An 18,479-nucleotide genomic window follows, 5' to 3' on the forward strand; every position below is an offset into this window, starting at 1 on the left:
TCCGAATCACCTAGGAAAACAACTTAGTAATTAGACTTGAAGGCATTATTAGTTATCAGCAGGTCTGGCCTCTGAGAAAGGAGAATGCTTTAGCCCGACACGGCCTCGTGTGTTTTCAACAGTAAGCAAAGCCTGTCTCCTCACACACCTAGTGCTCAGCACTGCATCAACTAATATGGCATCTCTTCCATGCCACATGTCTGAAACCAGACAGATGGCTGACACTTTCCTGGGTGTCCACAACTTTGCCAACTTTCTTTTGGATATGAAGAGGAATGAAGCAATGGAGGGTAAGGGTAGACAGCAGCTGGAGACAGCGCACACCTGAACCAGCAACCTGCTGGCACAGCAGCACCCACAGCAGGGCTCTCCGTAACAGTAAGAGCCTTAACTGTATCCACAGCCACGGTGCTGAAGAGAACCCTCTCACTCTGCGTCTACTTCCCAAACTGTGTCAGGAAAGCTCTCACACCACCCGGCCCCCAAAACTGTGACAGGAAAGCTCTCACACCACCCGGCCCCCAAAACTGTGACAGGAAAGCTCTCACACCACCCGGCCCCCAAAACTGTGACAGGAAAGCTCTCACACCACCCGGCCCCCAAAACTGTGACAGGAAAGCTCTCACACACCACCCGGCCCCCAAAACTGCCTTCAAGCTATTGATTTCTGATTCATCTCTTAAAAAAAAACCAATCAGCTTTATCACTCAAGAGACTTGCCATTTCATATTACAGCTGAGTGTATTCTGTTAATTTATAAATAACTTTAAAACATTATGAATGAAATGCACCGAACTACACCTGTGTAAAAGCAACCATGTTTTAATTATGAGCTAAAAATGTCTAATACATTAAGCATGAATTATAAAAATCCAGAATCTAAACACAGTGCTAGAGAATTTCACAACGGGAAGATGAAATTTTTTTCTACATACGTTATGATTAACAGACGAGCAGATCTCAGTCGGAATGGTAAGGCCAGATAGTAAAACCACACGTTCCTATAAAAGCTGCACATCACCTAGGGACAGCTATCACACACGAAGAAACGGAGACGCGGCTGCTCTGCTGCGCCAGGAGCCTCAGCCGGGAGGGCTACTCATCGTCCTCCTCTCCCTCATCCTCAGCGTCTCGCTTCCTCTTCTCTCCCCGCACACCCTCTTCTTCTACAACGGAAGTACATAGGGTCATCTCAACAAAGGAATTTTTGTTAAGTTACAAAGCTTTCAATCTCAGTAAAAAAATAAATGGCAAGAGAAAATTCTCGATTGTTTCACTCTAAAACGTCGTCCAATTTCAGAGTCTAAGCGAACTTGAGAGAACCTGGCAAACCTCATGGACAACCGCAGGTGAGGATTCTAAGTGCTTGGCATCAGTGTGCCTCATGTAAACACCCATCTAAGGGCTGGGGAAAGAAGAAACTAAAGGGCCTCTGGGGTCAGCCATTCCTCTCTGGACTGAGGTACCAGGCTCTGCAAAATGAGATTCCAAAGTGCAATAAAGTGAACAAAGCTTTTGTTTTTGTTTCTTTGTGTATCCTCGGCTGTAGTAGCCCTACAGAGGGCTACTCCCTCTGTAGACCAGGTTGTCCTGAAACTGAGATCCACCTGCCTCTGCTTCCCACGTGCTGGGACTAAGGCCTCTGTCACTGTGCCTAGCTTTTATTTCCATTTCTTAAGTACAAGTAACAAGCTGGCTTTTTGTTTTGTTTTACTGAAATTAAAGTTTTTTTCAAACACTTCTCTACTTCTCAAGGCACATTATGATAACAAAACCAAAGGGACCGGGAGCGATCCCATGAAGACTCGGTCCTCAACAACCCACCCCACGTGTTATCTTTAGATTCAGAATTGCTTAAGACCGAAGCAGCTTACCCTCTTCTTCCTCTTCCTCCCCTTCATCAACATAATCGTCATCATCTTCTTCATCCTTCAAATTCAAAAATTCAGTGTGAGAAGAAATGAACCATGACTTGGGCATTTACTGTTTAACATATCCCAACAAGAGCAAAGAAATTATAGTTCACTGTGTTCTGGAAAGGACAGTTTCTGCCAGCTTTGCTTTTGAACATAACTAAGCATCTACATTTTTAAAAACATAGGCTACGCTTTAGACTAACACCGTTCGCGAAAACTTTCTCCAGCAACACAAATGTTCTCTGTGTTGTGCTGTGAAGGACCGCACATGTGCTAGTGAGCGCTCAAACGTAACAGCACAAGTGTGGGAGATGCATCTGAGTTTTGTATATTTTTAACTACTTGTTTGCTTGAGACAAGGTCTCAGGATGTAGCCCAGGCTAACCTCTAATTCTCGATGCGTGGTACACATTCCAGTACTGGTTCTGCCTCTCAGGAATGGGGATTGCAGCACATATCACTTTGGACAGCTTACTTTTAAACAGCCATGTCTGCCCACCATAACAGAAGCAGGTCTTGACGATTTTAAAAATAAGGTACTCTACTTTACAGACTGAGACATAGATGATATGAACCCCAACACCAAATACCATCATACGGTAAGTAAATAAATGTATTTCACTAGACCTGTTTTCCAATTAATAAAAAGCAAAATGAACCAAAAATCTGAAATCCAAAATGTTCCAAAACTCTGAAAATTTGAGCATCAACAAAATGTAGAAAATGCCAGGTGACCTCGCCTGCACCTTCAGTCAAACTACAAGTATAATAAAGACACGGTATAACACCAGACACAATGGTGCATGCCTTGAGGCAGAGGCAGGAAGAGCAAGTTCAAGGTCAGCCTGACATGGTTGGTAACATGACCATTGTAATCATCCTGTGTTATGCATTCATGCTTGCATGTACATGATCACATATGTGTGGGTTCATATGTATGCACATAGGCATTATGAGTCTAAAGGATAGCCCTGGTATTGTTCCTAACACTTACAATCTGATATGGGGCCCCTTATTGAACTAAACCTGCCACCACGTAGCCTGTACTGGCTCAGAGATTCACCTCTCCAGTTCTCCTAGGCTAGGATTATAATCACATGCCACCATGCAGTTTTATTTTGGTTTTAGAAATACTATTCCAGCCAGGCGGTGGTAGCGCACGCCTTTAATCCCAGCACTTGGGAGGCAGAGGCAGGTGGATCTCTGTGAGATCAAGGCCAGCCTGGTCTACAAGAGCTAGCTCCAGGACAGGCACCAAAGCTACAGAGAAACCTTGTCTCAATAAAGAAAAGAAAAGAAAAAAGAAAAGAAAAAAAAAAAAACAAATTTAGGTCCTTATACTGTTAAGGTACCCACTTTACCAACTGAGTCATCTGCCCGGCCCCTTGATCTTTTTAAAATTTTATTTACTTTTATTTTATGTGCATTGGTGTGAGGGTGTCAGATCCCCTGGAACTGGAGTTACAGACAGCTGTGAGCCACCATGTGGTTCCTGGAAATTGAACTCAGGTCCTCTGGAAGAACAGCCAGTGCTCTTAATCACTGAGCCATTCCTCCAGCCCAATATCTGTTTTTTTTTTTTTTTAAAAATAAAAGACTATGTCTGACCATGAACATTCTAACCATTAGTATATGCTAATTTCCTCAGGCTTAATATATGTAAGATGGTTTTCTCCTATCTAAAACATGTATTATTGTTGTGTGTACATACTACTGTGCCATGGAACATGTGTGGAGGCGAGCAGACAACTCGGGAGTCAGTCCTCTCCTTCCACCTCTCCGTAGGTTCCAGGGATTGAACTCAGGCCCCAGGCCTGCATAGCAAGTGCCTTTACCAGTGAAGTCATCACTGGCCCATTCTCTGCTTTTTAAAATAACTCTGGCCTCCAACTGAGTTCTCTTTTTCTAGTTTTTACACCCTCTCTTCTACTGTCAGTCACTCTTTTAATTTTATGCTGCCATAGACTCACAACAGAGCATCAGACGTGATCATGCAAGACACAACGTTCAATTTCAGCACTGAATGAACACTCCCCGACACAAACAGGCTCGGAGACTTTCATTACTTATATTTTGACTGCTTGGAGCCTTCTGCACTTACTGCTGTGATCTTAGCTATGCTACAAATATCTAAGCACCAGACAGATTTGGTATTACTAAATATCTAAAAAAACAACCAGCTGAGTCTCTCTCCATCTTGCGACTACACAAGCTTACTGCTCCTCAGGTATGTATTACATTATATACAATATATTATATTCTACACAGCAGAGCAATGTGTGGTGGTGCATACACGCAGCTCTGTAGGTAGGATGACTGTAAGTTCAAGGCCAGCCTGGGCTACAGAGCTAGACTATCTCAAACCCATCTGAGGGGATGGGCTGGGGAGACGGCAGCACACTATGAAGACCTGAGCTCAGACTCCCGAGTGCCACATAAAAGGTGACATAATGGTGAATGCCTACACTCATGGCACAGGGGAAGCATAAGCAGTCAGATCCCGCCGGGGCCTGCTGGCCAGCCAGTCTTGCTAAGTTCCAAGTTCAGCACAAAATGTAAGCAGTGAATGTTTAGTACTTAAAAGTGCTGAAAGGCTGGGTATAGTGGCACATCTTTAGCCCCAGTGCGTGGGAGGCAGAGGTAGGCCTTGAATTCATCTCAGAGGTGAGTTCAAGGACAGTCCAGTCTACCTAATGAATTCTAGGACACCCAGGGTTACAGAGAGAGAAAACCCATCTTAAAAAAACAAACAAGCAAACAAAAACAAAAAACAAATCCAACCAGGAGCAGAGATTAGATTCCCGGACCCACATAAAGCTGGTTACAGTAGCGTCCATCTGTAGTCCCTGGTTTTCCTACTGGAGAGATGAGAGATGGCAGAGAGAACCCCCCTCAGTGTGTGGGTCAGCAAGCATGGCAAACACAGGAGTGCAAACATAGGAGTAAACAGAGACTCAGACGGAAGCTGAGGATGGATAACGGAAGTTGTCCTGTGACCTCTGCATGCATGTCATAGCCCACACACCTGTGAACACTCACAAAAACAGAAACATGCATACAACACACATACACACACTTTAAAAAAAAAAAAAAAGAGGGGCTGAAGAGATGGCTTAAAGTTAAGAGCACTGGCTGTTCCTCCAGAGGTTCTGAGTTCAATTCCCAGCAACCACATGGTGGCTCACAACCATCTGTAATGAGATCTGGTGCCCCCTTCTGGCCAGCAGGCATACATGCAGGCAGAACACTGTACATAATACATAAAAGAAAAAAAAATTAAAAACAAATCAATAGGGGCTGGAGAGATGGCTCAGTGGTTAAAAGCATTGCCTGCTCTTCCAAAGGTCCTGAGTTCAATTCCCAGCAACCACATGATGGCTCACAACCATCTGTAATGAGGTCTGGTGCCCTCTTCTGGCCTGCAGGCATACACGCAGACAGAATATTATATACATAATAAGTAAATAAATATTTAAAAAACAAAAAACATACAAACAAACAAACAAACCAAAAAAAAAACAAAACCAAATCAATAGTCAAGGCAGTAGTGGCACACGCCTTTAACTCCAGCAGAAGCGAAGGAACTCAGCTTGGTCTACAGGGAGAGTTCCAGGACAATTAGGGCTGCTACACAGAGAAACCCTGTCTTGAAAAGTCAAACAAACAAACAAACAAAACTGAAGACAGAAAAGGCAGTGAGACGGGGTTCCCGCACCCTAGACTGGTTTACGCCTCACAACCCAGCAGAGAATGAGCCTGATTTCATTTCCTGAGTTCTGGGTTCCCAGACCTCGTCTTCAAACTGTCAGCTGAAACAGTGCACAGCATCACCTCCCAGGGAACCAGTCTCCTACGGCACCAAAGGGACAGATGGGGCAGGAAATTCCACGAAACGGACCTTAAGAAAAACCAGGGACTCTGTTCTCTTAAACTAAAGGAAAGGAAAAGGGGAAGAAAGTATGGAGAGGGACAGGAAGCGAAAGGAGGGGAAAGGAAGAGCAGGAGAAAAAGACACAAAAAAGGAAGTGGGAAGGGGTAGAAGGGACAAGAAAAGGGAGGGGAGGGAGAGGAAGAGTGAGGACAGAAAAGGGAAAGAGGAAAGGAAGTGGAGGAGGCATTTAAATATCTTAAAGATGCAAAAATAATAGTCATCTGTAATTTTAAAAAAACACTTGACAGACTAGTCACACATATTGATGTTTTAGGAAAGCACAGATATGAAGCACTGTCTATCTGAATTTGTTTAAACAAAATTTACTCAGTCAGATGTTTTGTTGTTGCTGCTGTTTTGTTTGTTTTTTGCTTTTGTTTTTTCAGTCTGAAAGTTTTAAGGCATTTTAAAAGTCATCCTTTGATATCTCAATAAAGTTTCAGCATTTAGCAGAAAGTCACTCACTGCTGTGATGACCTTTGCCCTGTTAGTGGGAACTGTTTCCTGACCTACGTATGAACAGTATGACATACACCCCAATATTCCTAAAGAACAAAAAGTCCTTTATACATATTAATCCCTTTCCTCTGAAGAACAGCCAAAATGGGAAGAAATATAAGGCTCAAATAAAAAACAGCTAATCAGGGTCTAGGGACTGTAACTCGATTGGGACGATGCTTGCCTAGCATGCAAGAAGCCTTTGTTAGATTCCTGGCACCACATAAACCCAGTTGTGGTCAGGACAGGGCTCGGGAGGCAGAGGCCGGAGGATCTCTGAGTTCCAGGACCACGCAGAAAAGCCCTGCCTCAAAAACAAGCTAACGAACATAAACAAATAAAGATGCAATGCAATGTGCCAGGTGTAATGGACAAGCCCACAATCCCAGCCCTCACAAAGCTTAGGCAGGATGACCGTTAGTTCAAAGGCAGTCTAAGTTACATCGTAAGACCCCATCTTAAAAGGCAAAAATAACCACCTGGAAGGAGGACCTGGGTGCTACTCCTAGCACTTACATTGTGGCTCACAAATACCTGTAATTCCAGCTCCAAGGAATCCCACGCCCTCTTTGGACTCTGTGGTCACCATTCACACAGGTGGTACACAGACAAACATGCACGCAAAATACTCATAAATAATAAAAATACTTTTTAAAGGAAAAACACAATGCATAATCAAATATGCCATTTCCTTCTCATTTATTTTGAGTATCAGTGGCCTCTGGTGCACACCAGCGCTGAGATCCTAAAAACAAGAACTCTGGGCTTGTTTGTTCTGAGACAAGGTTTCTCTGTAGCCTAGGCTATCCTGGGGTACACTAGGTAGCCTATGATATCATTAAACTCCTACAGTCCTGCTGCCTCACCCTCCCAGAGTGATGGTCATGAGCTACCCCACACCTAGCTAAGCCAAAACTTCATTTTTGAACCCCTAAACAGTCCCATCCAGAATGAAAATGCTTCCTGGCCTTGCACTAACTCAATGCTATGTATATTTCAGAGATTTCTTTTTTAAAAAATATTTATTTGTTTATTTATTATGTATAAAATATTCTGTCTGTGTGTATGCCTGCAGGCCAAAAAGGGCACCAGACCCCATCACAGATGGTTGTGAGCCACCATGTGGTTGCTGAGAATTGAACTCAGGACCTTTGGAAGAGCAGGCAGTGCTCTTAACCTCTGAGCCATCTCTCCAGCCCCTGTTTCAGAGATTTCTAATCTATGTTTGGCTATATCATTTTGAGTTAATATTCCCCAGCATTCAGTGTAAGTCATCCCACAGTTGGCTGAAAGTAACTTTTAAGGCAGGAGTAAATGTCTGTGCGATCCCAGCACTCAGCACTAAGGGGACGGCAACCATTTCAGCGGCAGCATGGTTCTAAGGCCAGCCTGGGGTGCAGAATAAAAATATACCCAACTGATGCGGGAGAATTGTCTGTATTCTGTCAATCATATTTTAATAAAACGCTGACTGGCCAGGCAGGCAGTATAGGCGGAAAACCAGACAGGAAGTAGAGGTGATGCAATGAGAACAGGAGAATTCTGGGAAGCAGGGAGGTTCCTCTGCCACTCCTGCGCAGATCACTGAAGAAGCAACATGTAAGCTGCCCCTGCTGGAAAAGGTACTGAGCCATTATGGCTAACATAGATAATGATAATGGATTAATATAAGTTACAAGGACTAATAAGAAGCCTGACCTAATGGGCCAATCAGTTTATAATCTTATGGAGTCCTGTGTGTGATTTTCTTTGGGACTTGCCGACTTGTTGAGGTGCCGGGCGGGACAGAAACCCCAACAAGTCGGCCCCTCATGTTACACCCACCACACACTTCAAAATGTACTTTTTTTTTTTTTTTTTGTCTTTTGAAACATCTTTGTGTATCTTTGGCTGTCTTGGAACTTGCTCTGTAGACCAGGCTGGCCTCAAACTCACAGAAATTCACCTGCCTCTGCCTTCCAAGTGCTGGGTGGGATTAAATCCCTGCGCCACCACCCTCCGGCTCGAAAGATAACTTTTAAAGTACTTCCTACTTACACTTAAGAGTATATCTATTACTGACAGAGAAAATACAAGGCCAAATGCAAATAAAACGAAACCAGGAGACTCTTATTTTACCAAATAAGCAAACATGAGAAACAGCCAGGCTATCCTCTGCTGGTGTAAACCACAAAGGCTCCCTATAAATTAAGATGCTTAAACAAGTTTCATTCTTCATGCCCGTGTATTTTCTGACTACCAAAGCCCCAAACAAGTATAAGGCCTCGTTTTTGTACATTCATTTCAAATTTAAAAATAGTATCAGGAGGGTTGGAGAGATGGCTCAGAGGTTAAGAGCATTACCTGCTCTTAACTCTTAGTTTAACTCTTAGTCCTGAGTTCAATTCCTGGCAACCACATGGTGGCTCACAACCATTTGTAATGAGGTCTGGTGCCCTCTTCTGGCCTGCAGGCATACCCGCAGACAGAATATTGTATATATAATAAATAAACAAATAATTTTAAAAAAATAGTACCAGGAAAAAAATAAGAACCATTCACCAGATATTGTCTACATAACCATCATTACCTAAAGAAAAACCACAGCTAATGAGGCATGCTTTGGTGGCAGCCGGGACATTACAGCACTCAAGAAGGCCCATGTACGCATAATATAAGGGGCACTGAGATGTCACTGAGGCCAAGCTCCAGGACAGCCAGGGACACATACACACAGAAACCTGGTCTTTAAAATAAAAAGGATGAGGAGGAGAAATGCAGCTGTAAGATGCAGGGTCCCAAGCTCTGCAGGAAGACATCTCGGGCTCTGAAGTGTCTGTCACGTGTCAACCAGGGTACAGACTCAAACACTGACAAATGTTTCCACCACCCCATACCACTGAGGGCAGAATCAATTTGAGGAACACCTGGGAGATAAAAAGCAACAAGCAATGGAGTCCTTGTAGAACCACCGTGAGATTCAGTTAAGCCTACACCTTTTTGAGGTCCAAGTCAGAAAAGGCAACTTTGCCTTTTCTCTTTTTGGATGCTGGCCAGAACAAATAAGCTTTTTCTGATAATTCGGGTTTCCATACTCCTTCTCTGAAGACCCCTTCCCTGCCACGTGACTGCTTGTCCAACATGTGTCTGACCTCTGCACCAGCTTTTACACCATGGTGTTTGGTTTGGTTTTCTTCTCCCGTCCACTATCCTCTGGCAGCTGCTGAGACTTACAGCTTTCCAACCCTGGGAATTTTTAATAAAACTGTCCTTGAGCTACAAAGCAAAAATAAAACCAACAAGTGTCCATGGTTGTCATACACTATGGAGCACCCAGCAGGAAGCTGAGAGAGAAGACGGACAGATCTTACCAACTCACGACTCACTCACTCTACAGCACTCTGCCTGTGCCCAAACCATCGTCAGTGCAAACACCAAGTTTCCAATCACCTGAATTTCTTCTTTCATTAAGTATGAGAGGCCCACCTCCTCTTCTCCCTCTCCCACTTCTGAACCTGCTTCATCCTCATCTTCATCCTCCTCTTCCTCCTCCTCTTCATATCCTTCAGGAGGACCAGCTTCATCCTCCTCCTCGTCTTCCTCATCTTCATCTCCATCTTTAAGAGACATTTGGAAAAATAAGCAAGTGGCCGGTCAAAAGCTTCTGCCTGGCATGCAGGCCCTCCCCACTCTGCCCAATTATCAACACCGTCAGCCAATGGGGGAGGGGATTTCAAGGTGCTCCCACTCCTTCTTTAAAGAAATAAATTCTGGGGCTGGAGAGATGGCTCAGAGGTTAAGAGCACTGGCTTATCTTTCGGAGGTCCTGAGTTCAATTCCCAGCAACTACATGGTGGCTCACAACCATCTGTAATGAGATCTGGTGCCCTCTTCTGGCCTGCAGGCATACAAGGAGGCTGAATATTGTGTACACAATAAATAAATCTTGAAAGAGAGAAAGAGAGAAAGAAAGAAAGAGAGAAAGAAAGAAAGAAAGAAAGAAAGAAAGAAAGAAAGAAAGAAAGAAAGAGAGAAAGAGAGAAAAAGAAAAAGAAAGAAATTCTGGCCAGGCAATGGGGGCACACGCCTTTAGTCCCAGTACTCAGGAGGCAGAAGTGGATCTCTTGAGTTCAAGAACAGCCTGGTCTATACAGTGAGTTCCAGGACAGCCAGGGCAACACAGAGAAACCCTGTCTGAAAACAAAACAAAAATCAGGGAAAAAACAAACAAAACCCCCAAACCTTCTGTTTCATAGCACTGTTACTAATCACCTGAGAAGTACCTTTTCTAGGACTGGGGACGCGGTCCAGCATGTACCTGTCATTGACTCCACCCCCAGCACCACAAAGGACAAGCATCTTCCTTAACCCAGGTAATTACTGAAGTAGATTTTCATCCATTATATGGCATTGAAGTTGGTTTTACTTTGTAGCCACTTCAAAGCTTGCTTGTTGCCAAGCAAGGTGGTGCACACCTTTAATCCCAGCACTAACAAGCAGATGCAGGTGGACCTCTGAATTTGAGGCCAATCTGATCAACACAGTTCCAGAATAGCTGGAGTTATGTCTGAAAAAGAAGAAACCATTACCCTCCTCGTCCTCCTCTTCCGAGTCCGGGGCCTCATTGTCCTCCTGGTCGAAGCCATCTAAGTAGGTGATCTGCTGCAACAGCTCAAAAATGCTTTCTCGGTAGTCCTCCAGGTTTGTGATCTCACAGTTAAACAAGTCGAGACTTTTCAAATTCTTAAGATTTTGCTGAAAAAGTAAAGTTAAAGGTTACAATCAAGATTTTAAACACTATGTTCTTCAATTTTAATGAAAGATCTGAAAAACACACACGAAGTTAAAGAATGTTTCTTGCATTTTTAATGCTTTGTAAGGGTCATTCTACCAAGCACAGCCAGCTCTCGGGGTCTGTCACCACGTGCCTCCAGCGTCTTTTCTTACAGCTTGGTTTCTTTTTTTTTAAAATATTTATTTATTTATTATGTATACAATAGTCTGTCTGCGTGTATATCTGAAGGCCAGAAGAGGGCACCAGACCTCATTACAGACGGTTGTGAGCCACCATGTGGTTGCTGGGAATTGAACTCAGGACCTTTGGAAGAGCAGGCAATGCTCTTAATCGCTGAGCCATCTCTCCAGCCCCTACAGCTTGGTTTCTTGAGCGTGTCTATAAGGCATTTTTGCTGACAGAATCTGTGCAGAAAGAGGCAGCAGCATGCCAAGCGCGGTGGTACACAGCCCGCAGGAGGCCAGAGCTGAAGGCCAACTGGGTCCACGAAGACCACGCCTCTCCAAAGAGCAACAAGTGGCACAACCATGACAGTCACCTTAAGCAGCACCCACACTCGGTTCCAATAGTTTAACCTCACACCATTTTACTTTGAGACCTAAAGACAGGTCTCACTCTGCAGCCTAAACTGGTCCTGAGCTCTCTATTTCTAAATCCCAAGACTGGGATTCCAGACAGGTACCACCACAACAAGCCCAACACTCTGAAAAACCTAAGGACAGTCGGGATCTCGAGACAGAGTTTTGCTGTTAAACCAGGCTGGCCTGATGGAGGAAGGTCATCTGTCTACGTGTTACTTTTATTAGTTAATAAAGAAACTGCTTTGGCCTTTGATAGGACAGAAAATTAGGTACGTGGAGTAAACAGAACAGAATGCTGGGAGGAAGAAGGCAATGAGGCAGTCGCCATGACTCTCCTCTCTGAGACAGCCGCAGGTTAGAATCTTCCGGGTAAGCCACCACCTTGTGGTGCTACACAGATTACTAGAAATGGGTTAGATCAATATGTAAGAGTTAGCCAATAAGAAGCTACAGATAATGGGCCAGGCAGTGTTTAAAAGAATACAGATTCCATGTAATTATTTTGGGTAAAGCTAGCCGGGAGCCAGGTGGCGGGACACAGCCCTCCGCTCCTTCTACTACACTGGCCTTAAACTAGAGAGGCTTAAAGGTGAGCGCCACCGCTGCCTAGCTTGAGGTCTCTGTCTTTAAGAATGAGTCTAAGTCTGCACCTGCAGCCCAGGCTCCAACTTGGGGTCACCCTTCCTGTGCCTCAGTGCTGAGAGCCAAGACCAGCTGGGCAATTTAGTTAAAGAAAAACAGCTATCTTAATTTGGGAGGCAGAGGCAGGTGGATCACTGTGAGTTCAAAGTCAGCCTGTTCTACAAGAGCTAGTTCCAGGACAACCAGGGCTATTACACAGGGAAAAAACAAGGAAAAAAGAAAGAAAGAAAAAGAACAACTATCTGAATCATAAGAAGTATCTCAGAAAACTCCAGACCTAAATAGAGATCAATAAAATAGAGTATGAACAAACCTCAGATAAATCAACCTAAAATTAATCCCAAAATCAAGTCCAGAGACAATCATTTCACTTACCAGAGCTTCTACTGTACTGAGATCTTTGATTTTGTTTCCGCTCAGATTGAGGTAGGTAAGATTTGGACATTTCTCTGCCAGGACTTCCAAGCCTCCAGATATTATATTGTCACTAAGTTCCAACTACATATTCCACATGGAGAGAAAACACAGAAGGATGCATCCTGAGAACCTTTAAGCGCACATCAGTTTGAAGAGCCCCTCGTCACTCTCTCTGCTCTCGTCAGTTCCCGTCTACCCAGAGATCAGAACCCTGTGCAGCACACCTCATCTGTGGCTCCAGTGTGTTAACTCGGATTTTCCAGCAAGTGGCAGCGGGAGATATTAAATCCAATTTTGTGTCATAAAACAATTCTAATTTGGCTGGGTGATGGTGGCATACGCTTTTAATCCCAGCACTCAGAAGGCAGAGGTGGATCTCTCTGAGCTCAAGGCCAGCCTGATCTACAAAGCAAGTTCCAGGACAAATTTCAAAGCTACACAGAGAAACCTTGTCTTGGGGAGAAAAAAAAAATTCTAATTTTAATTTCAAAGCAATACTAGAACTAATTCTTTTTTAAAAAAATATTTATTTATTATATTTATTCATTATGGATACAATATTCTGTCTGTGTGTATGCCTGCAGGCCAGAAGAGGGCACCAGACCCCATTACAGATAGTTGTGAGTCACCATGTGGTTGCTGGGAATTGAACTCAGGACCTTTGGAAGAGCAGGCAATGCTTTTAAACCACTGAGCCATCTCTCCAGCCCCTGGAACTAATTCTTACAGTCCTGTTCTTTCTTCTCTCTCAGTTTTTAGAGGCGATCTCTCTGTGCATCCCTAATTGTACTGAAATTCACTTTGTAGACCAGGTTGGCCTTGAACTCAGTTATCTGCCCACCACTGCCTCCTGAGCTGAGATAAAAGGCCTGTGTCACCACTGCCCAGCTCTTTTGTTTTCTTTTTCATTGTTTATTTTTATTTTATGTGCATTGGTATTTTGCCTGCACGTGTCTGTGCGATGATGCTGGATACCTGGGAACTGGAGTCACAGAGAGCTGTGACTGGGAAGTGAACCCAGGTCCTCTGGAAGAGCAGCCAGTTCTCTTGACCACTGAGCCGTCTCTCCAGGCTCCTTCCCTTCTCTTATCCCTAGAAACTTAAAGATTTCTTATTGCAGGTGAAACAGTCATTTTGCTTGAGCGAGACCTTGATATACACCTCAGCATAAAAACCATGGTGTCCTCGAACTACTCCCAACTCACCTTTCGAAGTTTATTTAAGCTGGGAAGCCGGGCCAAGGAACTCAATTCCACGTTGGCCATACTAAGAAACTCCAGTTCTTTAAAGGTGTCATTGAGGCCTTCGATTTCCCCATTTACACACAAGCAATTATCAAGGACTAACTCTGTCACCTGTTAGAAGAAACATAATTGATAATTAGTTTGCACAGCAACAGACCTGTGTCTGAGCACTCTAAACACATGAATATTAAAATCTTAGTCCCAGCACTCCAGAGGAGGCCAAGTCAGACGGATCTCTGTGAGTTCCAAGCCAACCGGGTCTACATAGTGAGTTCCATAACAACCAAAGCTACAGAACAGAGAAAGATCCTGTTTAAAACAGACCACCAAACCGACACATCAGCCCCTACACCGGGTGCACGGCATGAAGCCGGAGTCTCAGCTACTTAGGAGAGAAGGGGGAAAGGCCACTTGAGCCTTGGAGTCTGTAACCAGCCTGGGAACACAGCATCAGGCTTAATACAGCAATCAATCCCTTACATATTATCTTCTCCTCACCCATGTTCCTGTAAGCAACCCGAATGCAACTCACTGAGTCACTTAAAAAAAAAAAAAAGATTTGAAGGCATTGGAGATTAGCTGGGAAGAAGGGGATCGGGAGGTGGAGGGACAAGGAAGGGTAAGGAGTGACCGTGATTACAGCACACTATATGCACATATATGAAAAGTAGGGAATACTATGTAATTAACATGTACGAATAAATCTTGTACGATATATGAGGCTGGAGAGATGGCTCAGAGATTAAGAGCATTGACTGCTTTTCTGGAGGTTCTGACTTCAATTCCCAGCAACCACATGGTGGCTCACAACCATCTGTAATGAGATCTGGTGCCCTCTTCTGGTGTGTGGGTATACATGCTGTATATATAACAAATAAAAAATCTTTAAGAAAAAATTTTGTACGCTTTAGCTATCACCGTAGGCAGCCCTTCACAACTGAACCTGGTCTAACAAGTGCAGTGCCCGCTCCGAATCACTGGGGCGGACAACCAGCGGAAGAAGGGCCTGATGAAATGTGTGTCAGCAAGGGCCTCACCACCCCGACCTGCTCCTCCACAGCGACGGACTCCTGGCTACAGCAGGAAGTGTCTAACACTTTCAGGTTAAGCCTCTGTATCTTTGGCTACAGATGCCAGTGGAATTCCAACTTTGTTACCCTTTAGGAAGTAATGTCAGAAACCTTTGGGGTGTCAACCGAAGGCAAACGGTATCACACAAAACAGTATTCTCGACAAAATATCCTTTCTCCCTTTGATGCTCAAGCAGTTCTATGGACTTTCCCATTCTGGGAGAGAGGGGGGCTGAGTTTCCTTGTTTAGTTTGCTTTGTTTTATGCACATGCTGTTTTTGCCTGCATGAATATCTATTTGTACATCCTAGGCATGCAGTACCCACGAAAGCTAGAAAATAGCCGCTGGATCCCTGGGACAGCCGCCATGTGGGTTCTGGGAATTCAAATCTGGTCCCCCAATACCAGCCAGTGCTCTTAATCCCTGAGCCATCTCTCCAGCCCAGAACTGGATTTCTCATTAGATCTGAGTTGTAGAAAGAACAGCCAGCTCATTTATTTATTTCCATCTGATGTATACAGGTGTTTTTCCTGGGCATGTGTACCACATGTGTACCCAGTGCCTTCCGAAGGCAGAAGAGCCACCATGTGAGCTCGGGCAAGAACAAGTGCCCATCACTCCAGCCCCAGATCTGAGTCACATTACCCAAACCAATGATGTGCCTCACTAGATCTAAACCCAGACCCCATTCTCTGACACCAGTAAAAGTGTTTACTTAAATCAGGAGCAGCAAATGCCATCCTCTCTACTTGAGTGGAGCTTTGACATCTCTATCTATCCATTATCTATCTGTCTGTCTGTCTGTCTTATTTTGGTTTCGAGGCCAGGAAGCAAAGGTACATAAAAAACGGCTAGCATTAATTAGGTCACACCATTAATGTATGGTGGGATGTCCTGACTCTTAAGTCTTTGTGTGTGTGTGTGTGTGTGTGTGTGTGTGTAAAACCCTGGCTGTCCAGGACATCTGTAGACCAGGCTGGCCTTGAACTCAAAGATCTGCCTGCCTGTGCCTCTGAGCTCTGAGATTAAAGGAGTGCTGGAACCAAGGACCCACACAACCACCACCCAGTTCATTTGTTTTTAAGATAGTGTCTCACTATTTAGTCCTGGCTGGCCAGGAACTTGCTTTGTAGATCCGGTAAACCTCAAACTCAAGAGACCCATCGGCCTCGGCCTCCCAAATGCCAGGATTACATGCCGGGATTAAGAGCTCAGCAAGATGGTTTGTAAATCTGGTTCCGAAACCCAGTTCTTTCACTAAAACAAGCAGCTTCACTGCCTTGAGGCTCCTGTTTGCTAATTTGGATTCTAAAACAATACAACCCGGTTTACAAGTTTTCTCAAGGAGAAAGTAAATAAACAGGACGCTTTATAAACTGTCCATGTAGTGGACGGTGGTTAATCCTAGCATTTAGGAGGCAGAGGCAGGTGTACTTCTGAGTTAGAGGCCAGCCTGGTCTACAGAACAAGTTTCAGGACAGCCAGAGCTACATGGAGAAGCCCTGTCTTAAAAAGCCAAAAACATAAATGAAAATAAACTATCTATATAAACCCATTACTACACCACAGCATCGTGCAGCAATCCTCCCAATTGGGAGGTGAGAGAGTGGGGGAAAGGCCCATGTTTGTACCCTAAAGCGTCTGAGAAACTGCTTGTTTGCCTTGTCTGACAGAGTCCCACTTGCAGCCATCCTCGTACCTCGGCCTCCAAGGGCTGGGAATTACAGATATACAGAATTACAGATATTAATCACCACGTCCCGCTGATGACAGCATTTCAACTTTGAGTTATTCTAGAATCTTCTAATGAGCTGTAAAAAACTTCTATTCGCCCAGAGATAACCCTTACAGCAACAATGTTTCCTCCACCTCGCTTTCGGCTGAAGTCGGAGCAACCCGCAAACGGGATACTGAAAAGAACAGGGCTCAGGCACGGGTGGCTCGGCCGGATAACCGCGAAGGCCGGGCAGACCGGCACCTTTGCTCGGGTGTCATGGGACCACCGTAGCGCGGTTCCCTTGTCCCTCGACTTCACGCTGCCGGGAACCAGCGAGCCCCGGGCGCCGTCACCGCCCGCCGCGGCCCAAGCTTCAGGCCCGTGAACCTGGCGGGAAGGAAGCGCAAGGGAATCCGACGACCGGGGGCTCGGCGGCGACGCCACCCGGGGCCCCCACTCGGAGCCCCCTCCCGACGGCCGCACGGAGCACTGCGCGGCTCGCACGAGCCACGGACTTGCGTAGAGGTCTGCGCGCCACGAGGATCGCGGCCGGCGCCGTCGGGTCCCGGGATCCCGCCGCCCGCGAGTGGGCAACGCCGGAGGGAAAGCGGGGTGCAGATCGGCCCGAGACCCACGCCCGGGGCCGCGGCCGGCCGAGTGGCGGCACCGCGGGAAAGTTCCACCAACTTCGCAGGTGGCAAAGGCCCGAGGGTCGCGCCCACGCCGCCCGCCCCCGCGAGGCCGGGCCGCCAGACTGCGGGGACGCCGAGGGGCTGAGCCCCCGCGCGCTCACGAAAATGCCCCTAGAAACTTAAGCCCTTCGCCATTTTAAGCACAAGAGCCTGGTGATTTAAAACTTAAAATAAACACCCCGCCCCCACCCCGAGTGGGGGCGCGTTTCCCAGCCCGCCCCGCGCAGCCACCCGGACCCCCGAAGCCCACCCCTCACGACATAGGGCGGGAGGGGGAGATGGGGGCTGAGTCATCTCACCTCCTCCGGGGCTCTGTTCTTCAACTCCAGGTTAATCTTCTTCTTCATCTCCATGTCCTCCTTCTTTCCCCTCGCGCGCCCTCCCCACTGCCCCCAACCCTATAAAACCTCTAAAGGTCTGGAGATGAATGAAAAGAGACACCAAGACGGACGCCCACTACCACCCGGGTGTGGGGGAGAAAGAAAGGAATAGCAAATGGAGTCCGACGACTTGGGACGAACTCGGCTGCCCCCACCTTCTAGTCCACACACCCGCGCGCGCACACACGGGCACGCACACACATTCACACACAGAGACACGCGCGCGCCCGCAGTTCCTTCCCCTTCAATGGCTGCTGCGAGACTGAGCCTCCATGACACGGCACCGCCAACCCCCTGGCCTACACTCCGCCCACCTCCCGACGGCATTGGCCGAGTCTTCAGCGTCGCGCGGCCCCATTGGGTTAGAGGACTGCCCGTCTGTCTTTGGGGGGGCCCTGGAGCAGAAACTCCGCGCCTATTGGCTCTGAGCAAGCGCGCAGTTAATTCCGATAGGCCCGGGAGGATGTACGTCCCGGAGAAATGATTTTGAATCGCAGTCGCCCCCTCCTTTTCTTTGTGTGATTGGCGCGCTTTCCCTCGGTGGTGGGACGGTTTGGGTGTCTGTTGGGTTTGTGTTTGTTTGTTTGGGGGTTTTCTGGCTTCAGGGTTAAGGGAA

At 46.0% G+C, this 18,479-nt stretch overlaps 1 protein-coding gene across 2 annotated transcripts; it reads right to left on the reverse strand.

The window, feature by feature from the left end:
• Window positions 1–806: 806 nt before the first annotated feature.
• Anp32e (acidic nuclear phosphoprotein 32 family member E) lies at window positions 807–18,137 on the reverse strand. 2 transcript variants are annotated; one of them, XM_087897756.1, is made up of 7 exons: window positions 17,783–18,137; window positions 13,965–14,114; window positions 12,718–12,840; window positions 10,914–11,079; window positions 9,811–9,941; window positions 1,875–1,929; window positions 807–1,166 (listed from the first exon to the last, which is right to left on the reverse strand). In XM_087897756.1, the coding sequence occupies exons 1-7, from the start codon at window positions 17,834–17,836 to the stop codon at window positions 1,096–1,098; spliced, it is 750 nt and encodes a 249-aa protein (XP_087753882.1). In that variant the 5' UTR covers window positions 17,837–18,137; the 3' UTR covers window positions 807–1,095. The 2 variants fall into 2 exon arrangements, with proteins under 2 accessions (XP_087753882.1, XP_087753881.1); XM_087897755.1 differs by having other exon boundaries at window positions 9,775–9,941; window positions 17,783–18,136.
• Window positions 18,138–18,479: the final 342 nt, after the last annotated feature.

This window comes from Myodes glareolus, chromosome 17 (genome assembly GCF_982192425.1).
Source record: "Myodes glareolus chromosome 17, mMyoGla1.1, whole genome shotgun sequence".
Lineage (NCBI taxonomy): Eukaryota > Metazoa > Chordata > Mammalia > Rodentia > Cricetidae > Myodes > Myodes glareolus.